Source organism: Hakea prostrata, chromosome 8, assembly GCF_041222555.1.
Source record: "Hakea prostrata isolate BN-2017 chromosome 8, UWA_Hpros_2, whole genome shotgun sequence".
Classification (NCBI taxonomy): domain Eukaryota; kingdom Viridiplantae; phylum Streptophyta; class Magnoliopsida; order Proteales; family Proteaceae; genus Hakea; species Hakea prostrata.
The window spans coordinates 11108017-11127408 of NC_142607.1; the positions used below are offsets into that span (position 1 = coordinate 11108017).

General features: G+C 38.1%; 1 protein-coding gene across 1 annotated transcript in view; it reads left to right on the forward strand.

Annotated features, from left to right (window-relative positions):
* Positions 1-18053, forward strand: part of LOC149006861 (phospholipid-transporting ATPase 3-like) — a 33259-nt gene extending 15206 nt beyond the window's left edge. Inside the window, exons 10-27 of the mRNA XM_089164916.1 lie at positions 285-406; positions 530-614; positions 714-791; positions 910-1026; positions 1252-1401; positions 1496-1600; positions 3669-3811; positions 3995-4096; positions 4189-4252; positions 4348-4560; positions 6622-6787; positions 6899-6978; positions 7082-7321; positions 14729-14950; positions 15037-15204; positions 15501-15863; positions 15975-16081; positions 17077-18053. Coding sequence (XP_089021042.1) covers positions 285-406; positions 530-614; positions 714-791; positions 910-1026; positions 1252-1401; positions 1496-1600; positions 3669-3811; positions 3995-4096; positions 4189-4252; positions 4348-4560; positions 6622-6787; positions 6899-6978; positions 7082-7321; positions 14729-14950; positions 15037-15204; positions 15501-15863; positions 15975-16081; positions 17077-17383 — 2832 coding nt within the window. The 3' untranslated portion in view covers positions 17384-18053. The remainder of the gene's footprint in view (positions 1-284; positions 407-529; positions 615-713; positions 792-909; positions 1027-1251; positions 1402-1495; positions 1601-3668; positions 3812-3994; positions 4097-4188; positions 4253-4347; positions 4561-6621; positions 6788-6898; positions 6979-7081; positions 7322-14728; positions 14951-15036; positions 15205-15500; positions 15864-15974; positions 16082-17076) is intronic.
* Positions 18054-19392: the final 1339 nt, after the last annotated feature.

Consider the following 19392-nt stretch of genomic DNA (forward strand, 5'->3'; position numbering starts at 1 on the left):
CGGGGGGGGGAGGGGGGTTTGCATTTTTCCATAGTGATGGTGTATATTCACAATTAAATAAACACTTTGTTTTAGATTATTTTTGTATTTACCACAAATTCATCAATCCTGCTTTTCTGTTCCTTTCTTTGGATCTTTCAGTTTACGTTTTCATGTTGTGAAGCACATCTCTAGCATTATCCCAGTTACTTGCAGTTGGGTGTCACATCATTCTCTCTGTAACTTTCCATGCTTTTTGGACCCTAATTTTTTTTGCTGTTATGTTTTCATGGAGTAAATTCCAGGTTATGATGAATGCCATGAATGTTCCTTCCAAAAGAAGTACATTGGAGAGGAAACTAGACAAGCTTATACTTGCTCTCTTTGCTACTCTCTTCTGTATGTGCCTCATTGGTTCCATTGGCAGGTATGGTGATTGTAAGGCGGCTTTTGTTAATTACTGTGCAACACCTTGCATATGTTGCCAAAAGTTTGGATTTTTTTTAATAGTTGGAAGTCACCTTGTTTTTTGCTTGGTTGAATTTTGCAGTGGTGTGTTCATAGATCGGAAATACTACTACTTAGGTCTTGGTGAAGGTGTGGAAAGTCAATTCAACCCGAACAACAGATTTCTGGTACGTATCAGTGCTCTGGACAATCACATTATCTTAAGAAATGGTAACGTTTATGTCAATACCATACTTACATTTCTAATATTTTGCTTTTCTTATCAGGTTGCTGTGCTGACTATGTTTACTGTAATTACGTTGTACTCGACCATTATTCCTATATCTCTTTATGTTTCTATTGAGGTGGGTTGCTTATTGGATTAAGTTCAGATGCCATCTGGTGAAAAGGATATATGCTTCTTTCTCGAAACTTTGCAGATAAATATGTTGCTTTGTACTTAGAAGTGTTTTAAAATTTCAGATGATCAAATTTATTCAATCCACTCAGTATATCAACAAGGATTTACACATGTACCATGCTGAAACCGACACACCTGCATTGGCTCGAACATCTAATCTGAATGAGGAGCTAGGACAGGTATATTGATCAAATCCTTTTAATAGCTGCATTCCTTTCTACAGTGTAGATGTGGCTTTAGATGGTTTTAGCTGTCTTTTGTCTTGTCTCTAGACTCTCTACTTTGCTGACATATGGAGAAACTGTTTTTTTGAGCTTACTGTTAAATTGTGTTTTTTAGCATGATTTGAATTGTTGCAATTGCGAGTTTTAAGTCTTATACTATGAAATCTCTCCTTTGAACAGGTAGAGTTCATATTTTCGGATAAAACAGGAACATTAACTAGAAACTTGATGGAGTTCTTTAAGTGTTCAATTGGAGGAGAGGTTTATGGCACTGGGATAACTGAAATAGAAAGAGGAGCTGCTGAGCGGAAGGGCATGAAAATTGAGGAGGTATGTTTGCAGGCCATTTTTGAAAGTTACAGGCTTTTATACATATACTTTGCTTTGTCGTCATTTTCTGGTTGGTGCACTCTGTCCTCTACAGGCGCCAAGATCAGCAACTGCAGTACATGAGAAGGGTTTCAACTTTGATGATCCTAGGATAATGCTTGGTGCTTGGCGGAATGAGCCTAATCCTGATACTTTCATGGTAATATTAACTAGTGGGATCATATTGAAAAACTATTTTAGCATCCCATTAAATGATTTCTATGGTTTGAATTGTTTCCATGTGCTAGTGACTTGGCGTAAGATAACAACTTGTATTTTAGAAAGGAAGTTTCTTTTAAAAAAGATTTGGGCATAAGATATCATTTTCCTGTTCCCATTAAACATATTTTCCCTTGGTTTATTTCTATTGTGCTGGTTGAGGCCCTAGTAATTTTTCTGTTCTGATTTTAAAACTTGGTTGGAATCTGAGTGAATTTTAATTGTTCTTCTTTGTATTGAATTTTTTGTGGGATCTAAGGATGAAATTGGAAAGAATTCAATATTCTAAATCTACTTATTTCATATGGCATTCCATCTTTTTACTAATGATTGAACAATAAGTCTGTAATTTTAAGGATTGCTTCGGTGATAGTTGCTTGGTTTTCTGTTATAGATGTGCTTTTCTGCATATCAGCCTCACTAGAAATGGTCAATCATTTCCCGATGGCAAGCTGCTGCATTAAAATGATAACGCATTTCCATCTAGTTCAGAGTCAGAGTTTGGTGAATGATGCAACTTATCATTAATGACAGAGGCCTTCCTTGTTTATAATGTGATTGCAAGCCTAAAAGGTTAAACTGGGAAGAAGGGGAAAAACATCAATGCTATATTAAATAGCTAATAACCTAATCATATGGATCTCAATACTCCCCCTCAAGTTGTTGCAAATATATCATACATGCTGAACTTTAAGACCAGCAAACGAAACAACCTTTCAATTTAAGCCTTACTTAACACATCAGCAGGGAATACTAATGATCCCTTCTTCAAGCTTCTTCTTGATGAAATGTCTATCAATCTCGATATGCTTTGTCCTGTCATGCTGAACTGGATTGTGAGCATTACTAATGCCAACCTTTGTTATCTTAGTAGTTGTAGATAGGGTCTTCTAAGATAATTCCAACCGTGGTACTCAATTTCACGAAATTTTGGTAGTCTCGAGCTTATCGAGATGATATATGATCTGAAACTGACTGAATTCCAATGAAATTTCGGTATTTCGTGAAATTTCAAGAATTTCAAGGGGTTTTAATTGTGAATTGTAATTTATATTTGACTACTTCTCAATATTTTTTTCTATGAAAGTTCCAATCTTCTCTTGTGTATACATCTTTGTATTTGTGAAAATATGTGATTCAATTTTGCCCAAATACTGCCGGGTGTGCGCAAATTAAGAAGACGACTTTGTGTTAGGTTTTAGTTAGAGCAACATAGCTATTGTGTTTATTGGGCTCAAATTAGTTGTTACACCAAAAATCACACCCAAAAACCACAGAAATTTCATCGGAATGTTGGCCGAAATCTCGATATCAGTTGAGGCACCAAGATGAGACGAGATTTTGAACTTTGTCTCCATCTCACTAGTAATCCCCTAAGCCGCATGAGTTTACAAATCCCTTGTGCCATTGCACAGTATTTCTGTGTGAAGACCAGTTTTCCCAATGTGAAATGTTTTGGGGCCTAAACATGCCCAGATGACTGTCTTTCAACTTTGGCCATCGCCGCCAGGTAGGGCGCGGGTCTTGTTCAGAATTTCAAATCCTTTGAAGTGATTGGTTGTGGTTCCCTAACTATTCAGATTTCTTATGTTCCTTTTTGGGCATTTTGGCTATTTCCCCTTTTGAAGTAGGTATTTTTCACCTATAACTAGTTATAGTGTCTTAATAGGGTTGAGAGGGGTAGAATAACGGTTAGGTGCTACTCATTTTCTTCCTCATAATGAAAACACCATATTTTCTTGGGATGTGGGCTTCAGGTGAACCACGTAAAATCTCGTCTCATGTGCATCGCATGTGGACTTCTGTTGGGTGAGCATTATGAGGCTGCGTCTGCATTATTCTTAAAACATGGTTTCCACATGTAAAATTATTTAGATCTTGCTTAGGTTTTCATCAATATGGTTCATAATCTAGTATCCTTTGTTGAACCATGCATATGTGTCGCTGCATATTCTTATTTATGTTCACTGTATGATAATCTCACTGAAATTTTTTTGTTCGTTGAGTAGGAATTCTTCAGGTGTCTTGCTATATGCCATACCGTGCTTCCTGAAGGTGATCCATCCCCCGAGAAGATTGCATATCAGGCTGCATCTCCAGATGAAGCTGCTTTAGTTACTGCTGCAAAGAACTTCGGCTTTTTCTTTTATAGGTTAGAACTTCACATATGGCATCTGATATCATAATGTCAATCTCAGTACCGGGTCTGAATGAAACTGCTTCCACTGGCTTTCCTCTTATTGTTGTATTATATTTTGTTGGTGCCATTTAGAAACTGAATATCTGATCTACGATTTTATGTTTCGATTGAGTGTGACTTTGTTTCATCTTTCAGGCGGACACCAACTGCAATCATGGTTCGTGAATCACATGTAGAGAAGATGGGTAAAATCCAAGATGTCCCTTACGAGATTCTGAATGTTATAGAGTTCAATAGGTGGGTTTCGTCAATCTTCTATTCTTATTTTCTCTTATCATTCTGTGTTGTACCTTAATGGTAGTAATGATGGTCATTTTGTCATTTAATAGTACAAGGAAGCGTCAGTCTGTCATATGTCGCTATCCAAATGGGAGGCTCGTTTTGTATTGTAAGGTGATCATTTCTCATGGTTCTTTGTTTTTAAGACCAGCATTGCTAAGGACAAATTGAAATATGAGACCAAGATAAGATAAAACCATCTTTTGCAGGGAGCAGATACTGTCATATATGAAAGACTGGTGGAAGGAAATAATGGCATAAAAAACTTAACTAGAGAACACTTGGAACAGTTTGGTTCATCTGGTTTACGTACACTTTGCTTAGCTTACAAGGATTTAGGTACTGAACTTTATGAAAGCTGGAATGAGAAATTCATACAAGCGAAGTCTTCTTTGAGAGATCGAGAAAAGAAATTGGAGGAGGTATGTGCCTGTGCTTTTGAATCCTATTTTTAAAGTCATTAAACTGAAATTTATTCTTTCTGGCAAATAGGGAGATTCTAACATTCAAAAGGGTCTCTTCACATGTCGGATACAGTAGGCAATGGAAAACATGGGTAGCATTGTAGAGAAGGTTGAATCCATCGATCTTGTTAAAGTTCAGTTTAGTTAGTATATAACAGGCATGGTGGGAGATCTCGAGATTTCTCACTTTTTCAAAGAAGTGAGACAAGATGGAGATCGAGAGCAGATAGTTGGGATATCTCGCTCGAGATCTCGCCATATCTCGCTGGAACTCTCAATTTTCGCCAATTTTTTTGAAATTTTTGCTGGATTTTCACTTGCAACTACTCTTAGCACATTTACCACATCAAAGGAAGATCAATCATTCTCTTCTTGTCTTATGAACTTATGATTTAATAACTTATATAGAACTTCTAATGGTTGTATGATTTTATTATTCTATTCTTGAAAATTGAGATTGTGATACTCATGTGGATGGAATTTTGATGACATTTAGGTTATTTGATGCATTTGATACACTTGCTTTTCATTTATATGCCTTAAAGGTTATATGTTACATGTTGTATAACCTTGCATTCCCTAATCTTACAATATTTCGGTTTCACACAATGGGTAGATTTAGAAATCATACTTAGGGTTGTTTTTTGATAAATCAAAGGCCACCAATGTGTTCAAAAGGCCTAAAATAGACTAAATACCAAATTTCAGCCCAATTGGGACCCTAGAAACCCACCGAGTTGACGCCTAAAATTGCATATCTCAACTGAGATCTCGGTTTTTCAAGGTGGCGGCTTGAGAGCTAGATCTTCTACCATGATAACAGGTTCTAAACATGGTTTATTGCAGAGTTGTACAAATTATGGAGATGCGTCAATCGTATACCTGTTGTAGACCATGGTCTATAGGCACCATTGACATATCTCGTGTTTGAGGCCCCTTTCCCCCCATCCAATACTTCTTTATTCCTCCGTACTATTTTGATATGAACAGACCCCAAGAAAAGTGAAGATGCTTTCACCCTCTAAACGTAAAGTTTGAGGTTAGCAGCGTCTTTATGGTTCTCCATAGCTTTGGGTACACTTACATTGCATATATGGCATGCTTGTTCTGTGTTGCAATTCTAAGGGAAAAGGATAGAGGGATCTTTACACTAATGATCCACCCAAACTCAAAGTCAAAACCATTATATTCTATGATTATATATATACTCAAGTTGTGGTAAATCTTTCATTGTACGAAATGATCCTACTTTCAACTACAAACACTACCCATATAGTTATTAAAAACTAAGTATTCAGATCTTTCATAAGGCCAAAGTTTTCTATTTACATATTTATTGAAATTAATGTGTTAATGAATGCTTGCTTTGTGGCAAATTTTCATTAGACTAATCATCCTATATCATAATTATAAAGAATTAATAAAATCACTAAAAGCAAAGAATTCAAGTTTTTTATAAGGGTAAATTCATTTCTGCTTAAGTTGAGGTAAATCTTTTATTAAACCAAATGGTCCTACTTCTGGCCTGCAAAGGCTACTTTGAACTGAAAATTCAATTTAGCAGCTTTTTTGATCCATGAGATTTTTTTCCTCCTTAAATTAATAAATGGTGGACAAGAATGCAGATAAAATTATATATTTTTCCACTGAAATATCAAATTGACTTTAGACTCTTTTGAAGTTGAGTATCCATTTGATTCTTCGTGATTTACTCACTTCCATTTTGAGGTCATTTTGATGTTTTTATCTTTTTGTAGCCAGTAAACTGTGCCTATGTATGTTTAGGTTCAATTTTTAGGAAACCATTTATGGATGTTATTTTTAAGAATGTCCCAAAGCAAGTACTGGCCATCAAACCTTTAATTTGTACACGTGATTCCATTACTGAACCAATGAAACTGCCTTGCAAACCAGAAGTAGAAATTCTCTATTTTCTTCCCAACCTTTGGAATTATTTTATATATTGGATTGCTTTTCTCCTTTCTCCTCATATTTTGTTATAAATTACAACTTCCTCAGGTGGCTGAACTGATAGAGAAGGACCTTATTTTGATTGGTGCAACTGCTATAGAAGATAAACTTCAAGAAGGAGTGCCATCTTGTATAGAAACTCTTTCTAGAGCTGGAATAAAAATTTGGGTTCTAACAGGGGACAAGATGGAGACAGCTATAAATATAGCATATGGTGAATTCCTACATCTTTTAAATTATCTGTTCTTCTCATACTAGCATGTGTTGTTTCTTGAGTAATGCTAGAGAGCTTCTCACTCCATGTTACATCTCACTTGTTTTACAGCATGTAGCCTGATCAACAATGACATGAAACAGTTCATCATCAGTTCTGAAGCAGATGAAATTAGAGAAGTTGAAAATAGGGTATGCATCATCTCTGTGCTCCATAAAGCCAAATTTGTATAGGGAAATTTTCTCCAGTTCAGGTTGTTCAGTGGTTAAAATTGTGTTTTAATATTATGATTAGGGTGACCCTGTCGAGACTGCTCGCTTTATCAAAGACAGAGTGAAACAAGAGCTGAGAAAATGCCTTGAGGAAGCGGAACACTGTCTACATACAGTGACTGGACCCAAGCTGTCCCTCATAATTGATGGGAAATGTTTGATGTATGCATTGGACCCAAGTTTACGAGGAAATTTGCTTAGACTGAGCTTGATTTGTTGTTCGGTAGTTTGCTGTCGAGTCTCTCCACTGCAGAAAGCACAGGTAGAATTTCTATCAGTGACCTTTTTCTGAGTACATTGAGTTTTTATTTATTTACTCTTTTTTGTTGGTGGGAGTGGGGGTGTTTAATGTGCTGGTCTTTTTAAGTATTCCATCCTCTCAAGACGCTTTCAAAAGTCCTCTTTCTCTTTCAATCTACACATTAAATACAAGTTTGTTCGGACTTCGGATATCATCTGTGACTTCTTGGCTTTGGAGCTAAAATTGTTTGTTCCAAAGTTTAGGAGTTTACTCAACAAAGCAACAGTTTCATCAGTCATCGCATCCTTCGGCGTCATACGGAAAACATTCAAGTTGTTCAAAAGTCCAATTAGAAACTCACACCCCCCCCCCCCCCACTCTCCCCCTATTTTTGGTTGGGGTTTTGGGTTTTTTTTGGGGGTTGGGGGGGGGTAAGATTTTGGTTGAATCTAATACCTGAGTATCCTGTGGACCTCCAATCAGTCAATCTTCTTGCCTCTTACTGGATGCAATTTGGAAAAAAACCAAAATCTTTTCATGAGATGTCTTATACTCTTACACCATACTGTGTATTTTTCTCGCCTGCATCAACTTGAATTTGTTGCCACTATATGTATCCGCTTAACATTTTCTTATGCTAGGCTTCTAACATTGGTTATCGGGTATTACCAAGAAGCTCGTTGGCAGGGGAATTTGGTTACATTGATTGCTTCCCCTATGCATTTATTCAGCTTGGGTTTGCGTCTTCGGAAGACATGTTGTTTATTTAGTTATGATTTGTCTTCTGCAACTGATCGCTTTCCTCTCAATGTGCAAGCTGTCATTGATCATAGAAGGCATTAACTCACTAACTAGATGGGCTATGATCTATCTTCCCCCCATTTCTACATATACTCTTAATGCTCTATTCATAGTCTCTATCATTGACCGGTCTGGATCCGTCTAGTGTTGATGAAGCCAGGCTCCGTGGATCGTTAGTGGTCGGCCAACTAAAGCTCCCCTTGCTTCGCTTCTCTCCCCCCTTACTGAACACATCAAGGGAATGAGGCCGGCTAGCAACCTCCTTTTTCTATACCTAGATCGATGCATAAGTACGAGGATGTTACCTAAAAAGTCCATTCCTGCCGAAACTTAAGAGACCTTCCTTATTTAGTAAGTTCAGGTCGATGCGTTCTGCTTCCAACCGAATTCTGCTTCCAAAATGTAGTGGTCTACTACGGACTGCCATCTTCAATCATCGTTCATCGAGCGCTTTCTCTCATCTGCCTTCTATGAATGCCTTTGTGGTCGTTAATGGGAGAAAATGAAGAGGTTTTTTTTACCCCACACTCTATTGGCTAATCAAAGTCAAAGTGGCCAGCTTATTTTGAATGGGTCACCAATAGAACCGTCGGTTCTCTATTCTTGCGATTCCCAGCCCAGCTAAATAGGCTCAGTGATCTCTTTCTTCGATAGGCCGGTCCGGCGCTCTGCTTGGTTATATTCGTACATGTTTCGACTCGCCAGTCATTATGGATGACGTGGCATGGCGAGGCGAAGGGGGAAAGCAACTACAAAGCCCCAACTAGCTTGAATGGGACTCGACAAGTCGCTTCGCTTATAGAATAGAATGCAAGCAAGGATGGTCTACAATCAGCTTACTCTCCGTCTAGCAGAGGCAAGGAAGGAGAATATTCATACTTATTCTCATAGTTGCTTCTTTATAGATAGATAGCCCATTTATTTGAGATTTTGAATCTAGGCCGTCGGGTAGCTGCTCACAGAGTTCCCACCTCCACTGACGCCTAAACCGGAACCATATCTCTTCCTCTGGCTTGATTCTTTGCTCTCCAGCACGAGACCGTGCCAACTCCTTCTATTTTTAATATCATAAAGGATCATCCTTTTCCGAGTCTCGATATGAACTAGGTTCTTAGGTATAGTGTATAGTAAGATGTGGAGCAGTCGCTTCTAAAAGCGGAGCTCGCTGCTATGTTGCCTACGTTTGCTGGCAACACAGCCTGCAAACTCCGGTCCGAGACCCCAATACTTACTCTATAGGGGAAAAGGCCTTACCTTTATATAAAGAATCAACTCCATGAGCCCCGTTATTTATTCTTTATATAGGATAAGATGTAAGGCGCGCCTAGTTTTAGCTCCCGTAAAACTAATGTTGTAATCCAGGGTCCCAAACCTCCATAGAAGAGAGCCCTAGACAAAATTCGATTCAAATTGCGAATAGGCTCTTAGCGAGGGAGAAAGCCCTAATCACAGGCTCTCAGGTGGCAAAGGTCTTCCTTACCTTACTGCTTTCCAGTCATCCATGCAGCTCCTACAATAAAAGCACTGAGCAAGGGGGGGAGATGAGGTAATGAAATTCCCATGGGTTGGACCACACCACAGGCGGAAGTCCTCTCCTTTCGGTCGAGTGGCAAGGCCGTTCGTTTCAGAATTGAAGCTCAGTTGTTTCTTGGCACAATGTGGTTTGCTTTTCTTCCCATATTTCACCACCACTTCACTTTTTGGAGAGCTGAAAACTATTGCCTTCAGATACTATCTTTTTCCTCATTCAGATTTCAGAGCACATCCTTGTCACCTATCCTGCATCCTATGTGGAATGCCCTGAAGGCATTTACCACCTCTTCTCTAATTGCCCTTTCTGTTCTAGGATTTGGTTTGGATCTTTGCTGTTGTTGGCCTGAGAGTAGGCGTATCTTGCCTTTTCAGTGTGAGTGGATTTGGGTGCAAATGACATGGGAGATCCTCATTTCCTATATGGATCAAACATGTCTTCAGCTTGATTTATTGGTGGAGTGCAGGTGGTTATAGTATTCCATCTTGAAGATTATTTTGTAAGCACGAGGGGCTAAAAGTGCCAGGAGCAGACCTAGAATAACCTTAGGAGAAATGGTGAGAGAAGACATGAATGCTGTATCCAGTATGAACTTGAACAGAGCCTGATTGCAAGGCAAGGATTCATGTAGCCAGCCCCATTTAGTTGTGATAAGGCTGACTTGTTTAAGGGGGGATTAAAAACACCTAACTAGAGCAACTTTTTGAAGGCATCCCCCTGCACCATCTGGGCAGAGAAGATGTAGAAAGCTTTTTGTTCCTTCCATATATGATATATTCAAGGGTGCCAATTCCGGAGCATCTGCGAGGAGCCAGTTCATCTGATACTGCTTCTAACCATAGATACAACCCTAACCAGAGCAGTTGAAGCTACAATTATCTAAGGCAGGTGGATACTTTGCTCCCATGCCTCTTTCCTGGTTTGACCAACCCAACCAGTGATTTCTTTCTTCCTGAAAGAAACAATTCCTAGACATTTTACAATGTATGGTTGAACAATGTGCCCTGACCATGTGAGCAAGCTTCCTTTAGTTCTACACTCAATCATGTTTGCTGGCATATAACCTCAGAATAATTCCTGCAGATTTTTAGTCTCCTTTGACATTAGGAAAAATTGTCTGTGGATCCTTTTGTATATGTTGACTCTCTCATAAATAGGTTGACTGTGGCCTCTTGGAATCTCTCCCATTCTTTCTAATGTTGGTGTGACCTTGTTTTGGTTTTTTGTTTCACTAATACATTCGTCCCCCTTCCCGCACACGCGCTCAGGAAGGAGCTTGTTGTTTCTTCAATCGTTGAAAGAAAGAAAAACACATTGGACAATGGTGATCGGTGTATCTTCCACCTATTTTTCCTTATATACTTAGCTGGAAATGATGCCTCTCCTTTTTTATTTGCCACATCATTCCACTTTCAATCACGGCTCTCCCTGCATTTTGTCCTATGTAAGATCATCTGAAAATTGCTTCCTGTTCTGAACTGTTTGCCTCTGTTTCCATCAACCAACCAAGATAATCCGGAATACTACCCAATTGGTCAACGTAGAACTTCTGATGTGACAAAGAATATGCAATTGGAGGTGTGTACCAAGGTTCATAAGTTGTGTGGCAGTTCCCCCCCCCCCCCAAAAAAAAATATATATATATATATACACTTTTGAAAGCCGGGGGTTTTATCTTTCTTACTTGGGTGTCCTTATCTCGGGAAAATCAAGGATGTTTAAGTTAGTAGTTCTCGAGTCACAGTATATATTCTTTTGAAAGCCGGTGTTTTTATCTTTCTTACTTGTGTGTCCTTATCTCGGGAAAATCAAGGATGTTTAAGTTAGTAGTTCTTGAGTCACAATATATATTCTTTTGAAAGCCGGGGTTTTTATCTTTCTTACTTGTGTGTCCTTATCTCGGGAAAATCAAGGATGTTTAAGTTAGTAGTTCTCGAGTCACAGTATATCTTTCATTAATTCCCTCCAATTGTTTTATCTTTTTTTTGGGGGGGGTGGGGGATGGGGAGGGGGTGTTTGGGGTTAGTCACCCATGTTACTGTGCAAATGTTTCTCAGTTGAAAATAAGTGTAATTTTCATTTGGACCCCCCTGTGATGTAACCAGCCCCTAGTCAGCCCCAAAAGAGCCAAGAAGAGGGCCCAAGCCCATCTGGAAGAAAGCCCAAACCAGGGGTGAGCCGAATTTGTCCAGGGGTATAATGGTCATTTTCCTACCCTTGAATCGAGCTTAATTAGTTGACCAAGTCCACTTTTATCTCTGAATTTTAATTCTGTTTTTATTTCCAATTTGAAGTCTTAGTAGTATAGTAATTTTGGTACTTGTTTGTTGGTGTGATAGGGTTTTATTTTATAAAGTCCAGTTTTGGTAAGTAATTGGTTTCCTATTCAGTAGGGAATTCATTAGTTGAGTCCTAAATACTTGGAAAGCAAGTTTCATGGTTTGAGTCTATTTGGGTTAAGTGGCTATAAATAGCCTAGTCTTATTGTAGTTTGACAGGTTTGCTGATTAATCACAGCTATCCTTCTCAACATACCTTTTCCCCCATTATTCCCAGCCCCTTCTTCAGTCCACAAGCCTCCCTACCCCCTCTTGCACCTTGCGCAACCTTCTCAGCCCCCTCTCCCCTTGTCTGACCTTAACCACCACCCCAAACCCATCGCAACTCATTGCAGCCCTTCCCCTTCAAGTTCCTGCAACTCCAGCCCCTTTCCCTAACCCTAGAAACCAACCCCCTTCCTCCTCCTTCCAACGTTTTCAGATCCCACCCCAACTAGGACTCCCTTATTCCCAGCCCTAAACCTTTTATTTTACCCTTCCTAGAGTTGCTCAAGCCTATAGAACCTAGTTCTAATCGTAAAATCCCCAAAGCAACCCTAAATCTGGTGTCCAGAATTTGTGCACTTCATCTTCCTCCTTGAGAAGAGCTGCAGAATTTTTGAAATTCCAGAGAACTCTCAAACACCTTAAATCTCAGTCCCACTTACCTAAACCAGTTTCTGAACTGCAGAGTAGTCCTTCACTAGTGCTAAACTGCAGAAAAATGGCCCAATTCCCCAAACCCTAACCCTAGCCGAATCCCAGTTCAACTAGGATTTGAAATTCAAGTTGAATTCTGAATTCTTATCGAATTTCAGATCTGAAATACCATTCCCTGCAGGTTCTTAGACCCATACAACCCTTAGCCAAGCCTTTAGAGGCCTTAATTGTGTGCTGGTTCCACTTAAGAAGATCCTGAAATCCAACCCTAAACCCTAGGTTGCATCACCGTGAGGTTTGACTCAAGTTATTTTTAACCCCCCAAAAAAAAATGACAACTTGCATTGGCCTCCCCTCTGATATCCAAAAAACCAACTAAGGACAAACTATCATTTTTAGGACCAAAATACCCTTATATCCTTTCAACCATTAGATTACATCATGAAGGAGAACTTCGATCCGACGGTTCTAATAAAAAAACTTATAACTGTCTTATTTTTCATTAAAGGATTTTAAAATTCCAAATTTACAAAATTGAACTATAGGTAAGTTAAAAGTGCAACAAATCCAGATTGAAGCCTGGGCTGTAGCTGACACATTCTTCAAATACCATTTAGAGGATTTTAAGTGGATTGTAGATCATAAATAATAGCCATTTCCCCTGAGATTGGTGAATATTTTTTTTCTTTTTTTTTTCCCTCCTCCTACCTGAATCTGCAGTTCAGAACTCTTCTGCATTCTCAACCCCAGGTGACATCATACTTCCACCTTTCCCCTTATTTTCCTTCCATTAGTTCACCCAAGTGTATATTTCTACTTTCCCGGCTAGCCACCAAAAACATTATTTCTCTATAAAACCAAACTTGATTGTGGAACTGATTTCTGCCAGTGAATGGTCGGATGTGATGGAACAAGAACTGGAAGAATCAAATCCAACTTTGACGCACGATTGTTGTTTATGTTTTGAAAGAAGTTGGTAACACAAGAAAAAGCTTGGAATTTCTTCCAATGGGTTTCTGGGAAACAAGGGTTCAAACCCAGTTATCCCCAGTGTATAGCCTAATGCGCAGAATTTTAGGCCGGGAGGATTTGATGGATGGGTTCTAGGTCATTGTCAAGAACATGAGAGATGGGGAGTTCAATAGATAAGGAAACATATGTGACACTTGTGAGTAATTTCAAAAATGCGAAGATGGCAGATGATGCTGATGCTCTACCTAAATTGTACCCTGAGAATCTGAGATCAGTCAGTTGATTGGTAAGGGATGGGGATTGGGGGGTTGCAGGTCAGACAGATCAAATAAAGCTTAATGCTCAGAATTTTAGGCCGGAAGGATTTAATGGATGAGTTCTTGGTCATTGTCAAGACATGAGAGATGGGGGGGTTCGATAGATAAGGATACATATGTGACACTTGTAAGTAATTTCAAGAATGCAAAGATGGCGGATGATGCTGATGCTCTAACTACATTGTACCTTGAAAATCTTCGATTGATGAGTTGCAGGTTAGACGGAAGCAAAGAAAGCTTAATGTGAGGCATGCCTTGGGGAACGTAGAGAAAGAGCAAGCTAAGAAAACTTAATGCGAGGCATGCCCTGGGGTATGTAGAGTGTAGGTGATGGGAGTTCCTTGTTTTGGGGTCTTTTAAGGGATGGGTTGCAGCTGATACTGGGATTCCGATGAGGGAAGCATCATAGATCATCTATTCTTTGCTTAGGGTTCAACTTTGTAAATTTGAAATTTTAGAATCCTTGAATGTAAAATAAAAAAACTTATAATTATAAGTAAAACTGTCTTTTTTTATTAGAACCAGTGGATCGAAGTTCTAGATGATGTAATCTAATGGTTGAATAGATATAAGGGTATTTTGGTCATAAAAATGATAGTTTGTGCTTAGTTGGTTTTTTTGAATACCATGGGGGAGGCAAATGCAAGTTGTCTTTTTTTTGGTGGGGTTAAAAATGACTTGAGTCAAACCTTAGGGGGTCCAAATGAGAATTACCCTTGAAAGGAATTAGCCTTAAATGTGTAAAGCATTGTTTGGAGAATGTCTTAAATATGAACTGCGATATATTTTTTCCAAGTGATTTGTGCTTCAAAATCTTGATACTTTGCAGGTAACTAGTCTGGTCAAGAAAGGTGCAAACAAGATAACTCTTAGCATAGGAGATGGTGCTAATGATGTGAGCATGATTCAAGCTGCTCATGTTGGTGTTGGAATAAGCGGGTTGGAAGGAATGCAGGCAGTAATGGCTAGTGATTTTGCAATCGCACAGTTTCGCTACCTTACAGATTTGCTTCTTGTGCATGGTCGATGGTCATATCACAGAATTTGCAAGGTTTGCTTTCCTTTGTTATGTCAAACCATGATTGTCCTGATGAAAACTGTTTGGCGTTACATACTTTCTGTTCTTATTACTTGCAGGTAGTGACATATTTCTTCTACAAGAATCTTACTTTCACTTTAACTCAATTTTGGTTTACCTTCCAAACGGGGTATTCTGGTCAAAGATTCTATGACGATTGGTTCCAATCTTTGTTCAATGTTATTTTTACAGCTTTGCCTGTGATCATTCTTGGACTGTTTGACAAGGTATAGCAGTTATTCTCTCACTATGTACTTCATCTCTGAGTATGTCATCTATGTGTCATCAAACTTGAAGCTACTTCCATTTAGTTTGAACAATGCCTTGATGTTATTATCCTAAATATTTGCAACTGCTGATGGAGGAACTTCTACTTCTGTAATTCATGAAATAGTATGCGTTGCAACCTGTGGGTCAATATTGTTGTAAATTGTAATATTAATTTTCCTAAGGGACCATCTTTCTTCAGTGAATGTTTGAATAAGAAGTAATTTGTGGCTGATTTTATCCTTTCTCTTATCAGGATGTCAGTGCATCTCTATCCAAGAAATATCCGGAGTTGTATATGGAGGGAATAAGAAATGCCTTCTTCAAATGGAGAATTGTTGGGATCTGGGCTTTCTTTTCTTTCTACCAGTCACTGGTGTTCTATTATTTTGTGACTGCTTCCAGTCGTAACGGTCACAATTGGTCAGGCAGGATTTTTGGTTTATGGGATGTCAGCACCATGGCTTTCACTTGTGTTGTAGTAACTGTCAATGTGCGTCTTCTTATGGCCTGTAATTCTATCACCAGATGGCACTATATTAGTGTTGGTGGAAGCATTCTAGCCTATTTTGTATTTATCTTTATCTATTCTGCAATTATGACACCGAATGATAGACAGGTAAGTCATTTTTTTTTCATGTTTCATTCTGCACTCTTTTATGTAACTGTATGTTATAATTCAATGTGTTCTCTAGTTTAGTTTAATCCACTTGTTCTATTTCCCTTGCAGGAGAATGAATATTTTGTCATCTATGTCTTGATGGGTACATTCTATTTCTACTTCACTCTTCTTCTTGTTCCCATCGTTGCACTTCTCGGCGACTTTGTTTACCAAGGGTGAGATTCAGAAAGTCCTTTTCCCTGTGAGATTCAGAAAATGTCCTTTTCCCTGGGCTATATGTATATAGGGAGAGTTTTTCTTCACTAATACTGAAACAGATGTCTTTTAATGCAGCAGCTAGTTCTTTAGTTTGAAATGCTGATTTAGATGTAGTTCCGTTGGGTTTATAGGAAACCCTCTTGGTAGGCCAAACTAAGCAGCACATATCAATCATAGGGCCTATCATGTCTTAATTTTTTTCCTCATATCTTCAGCAATGACTTCCAGAAGACCTTATCTTTCTACAATTTTTTAGACCATTATTTTTTAGTCTCCTAATAGACACATACGTAGGGATTTGGTGTGGGCACTTTGTCCACAATGTTTTGAGATGTATCTGAGTTGTATGTGGTTGAACTCTTGAATACAGTGCCTGACATCCATCTGTTGGGTTGAAGAAAAATTGGATCATTTTACATTGTTGTCAGCTTCATGTTAACCTTACTTCCCAAATAATTCCAATGCTGTATTTGGTTGGAAATGTAACTTTTCAAAAATTAGTTTGTTTGGATAGTTTTTTTTATTTTTGAGTAGTTTTATTTAGTGTATATGTGCCTTCCGCCATTCCAGCTCTTGATTTCTGCATTTGCACATGCTGTATTTAACTAGACTAAACAATGTAAAGCCTCAGCCACTCAGGTTCTGCCAGCAATCCTATTCAACTTATCAAACATCATAGCTGCTGGTTTACAAATGTAATTATGAGCATTTCATCGAGGTTGTCTATGACCTTTCCCCCCTTTTTTCCGTTGACATCTAATTTCCCCAATCTCTTTGTGACTGTTCATCAGTCATCTTCTTTAATCCGTATGTATTCCTTCTAGATTTCCTTGAATGCATGGAGTCATATTCATTTTTTCAAACTTTCGTTCTTGAGTAAGCTTTGATTATTGATTCCTCTCAATACCTCTGAGATTTGCTGTATTTAAAATGTTTTTCATCAATTTTTCAGGATTCAGAGATGGTTCTTTCCCTATGACTATCAAATTATTCAAGAAATTCACAAGGATGATCCAGATGACAATAGCAGCGCACAGTTGCTTGATATTCCAAGCCGTCTAACACCGGATGAAGCTAGGAGTTATGCAGTTGCTCTACTCCCCAGGGAAAAATCTAAACACACTGGTTTTGCTTTTGATTCACCAGGCTATGAGTCATTTTTCGCTTCACAGGCTGGTGTTTATGCCCCACAGAAAGCCTGGGACGTGGCCCGTAGAGCCAGCATGCGGAAACAAGCAAAGGCACCAAAAAAGAATTGAATTACAAGAATGTACATTCTTCTTTTTTCTTCTTTCTTCTTTGATTTAATCACGAATTCTGTAAAAAATAGCTGTGCCATATCATAGGTTTTCCTTTTTCTATTTCCCCCCTTTTATGGGGAACGGTTGGGGTGTTGGGAGTGGGAAGGGTACTATTTTTTTCTTTTTGAATCCCTTCATTTTTGTTCATCCATCACGTGTATTAACTCATGAGGAATATAGCAATGTCAGTGGTTACAGGATTGTTACCAGAGCCACTAGATATTTTGAATCAATATAATTTTTCATTTGATGTGGAATTCTATTCTACTTTTGCTGTCTTTATCAGAAATCAGTTGATAACCAACTCCCCACTCTTTTTTGTTTTGATTTAGTATTCACTTGCTGGAAACTTAGTTATGAATTCAAGCCTCGGTAACAACCTTCTGGAGATAAGAATCTAGGCTATGCATGCTAGTAAGTCTTCAAAAACTGATAACAGTGACCAGCAGCTCAGAATTAATCATTTTGAGAAGACCTAATTGACTGTCTCTTGTAATAGAATTAGTTTTCAAGAAAGAAAGAAAGAAAAAAGTTTTGAATATGAGCCAAATTTTCCTGTGTTATGGACAATTCCCTTCTAGCAATAATGAAGAAATTATGTCGTTTTTATTTTTGGAATTAATAATTTTATGTGTATTTTGAAGATTGGGGGGTTATTACATCATGGTGGAGTCAAATCTTTAGTTCTTCACTAAGAGGTATTAGTTATTGTCAACTAAGTCAACCATTTGATGATGTTTTTTTCTTTTTCCTCTCACTTTCAAGTTTTAATCAACCTCTCCATGTCTCACTTTGTTGTAAATTCTACTACAATGAGTGACACATTATGGCCTACCCATGGTCATGGCTTTCGTATCCCTGTTCAGATAGTCTATGGCCTGTGACTATTGTAGAGGAGAGAATCCATGGTGTTCAAATCCCTCTGGCATTCTCAAAGGTTTATCGATCCCAAGGGATGCAGAATGATAATAGGCATATAGAAAACATCAAAAGTACTAATTTCAGAAGATGGAATGTATAATATTTTATTTAACTAAAAAACTAATTCTATTATTGCGAAAGAGTGAACGGTACACACTTTGGAAAAGGCGGTCTCTTATTAAGACATCTTATCGCGAATAATGCGAGCATCTCTGAATTCTCACATTTCATATCCAAGGCGAGTTCTCAAGAAACTGTTCGAGTTTTAGCAAAATCTGCTGCAATGAAGAAATTATGAGTTGAGATCCTCTACCCTTGTGGTTTACCCTCATACTCCTCTATCACATATTCAACAGAGGGACCTAACTCACCTCTTTGGCTATTTTATTAATGTTCATGGATTAATTCTCCCTCTTAAATATAAGGTGGAGGATATGAGGATTACAATAATCTATGTGAGTAAAGAATCTAAATTCAAAATTTAGTGTCTACAATCTACATTATGTGGCAACCATTTCCAATGAGCTGGAGTTGAGGATAATACTACTTCACAATTGGGTTTATCATCACATGTTTAGGAAAGAGGCTTAGTGGGGCCCACAGATAGAGTTTTTTACTTTTCAAAACTAGAGATTTATATATTTGAGGAAGGGACTATTATACATATCATCAAGAATAATCAAACCCTCACCTCTTCATTAATGTTAGGTTTATTCGACGGAACAATATAAGATGTATAAAATAGAATGAGAACATAATAATATAGGATGGGAAAATTACATTGTTTCCAATGAAATCTTAAAACAAGATTTGTTTTAGGGTCTCTTTGGTTATATGAGTCTGGAGATTTCAAATTTATAGATTTCAAATCTATGGAGTCATAATTCATTAAATTAACTGTTTGGTTGTGGAATAAAATTTGTAGATTCATCCTTAAAAAAATTGGTCGACGTGATTTTTGTGAATGCACAAATGTGTAGTATTTTTATAGTGCAATGAAATCTCTGGATTTCACCCCATACCTATAAATCTACAGATTCACATTT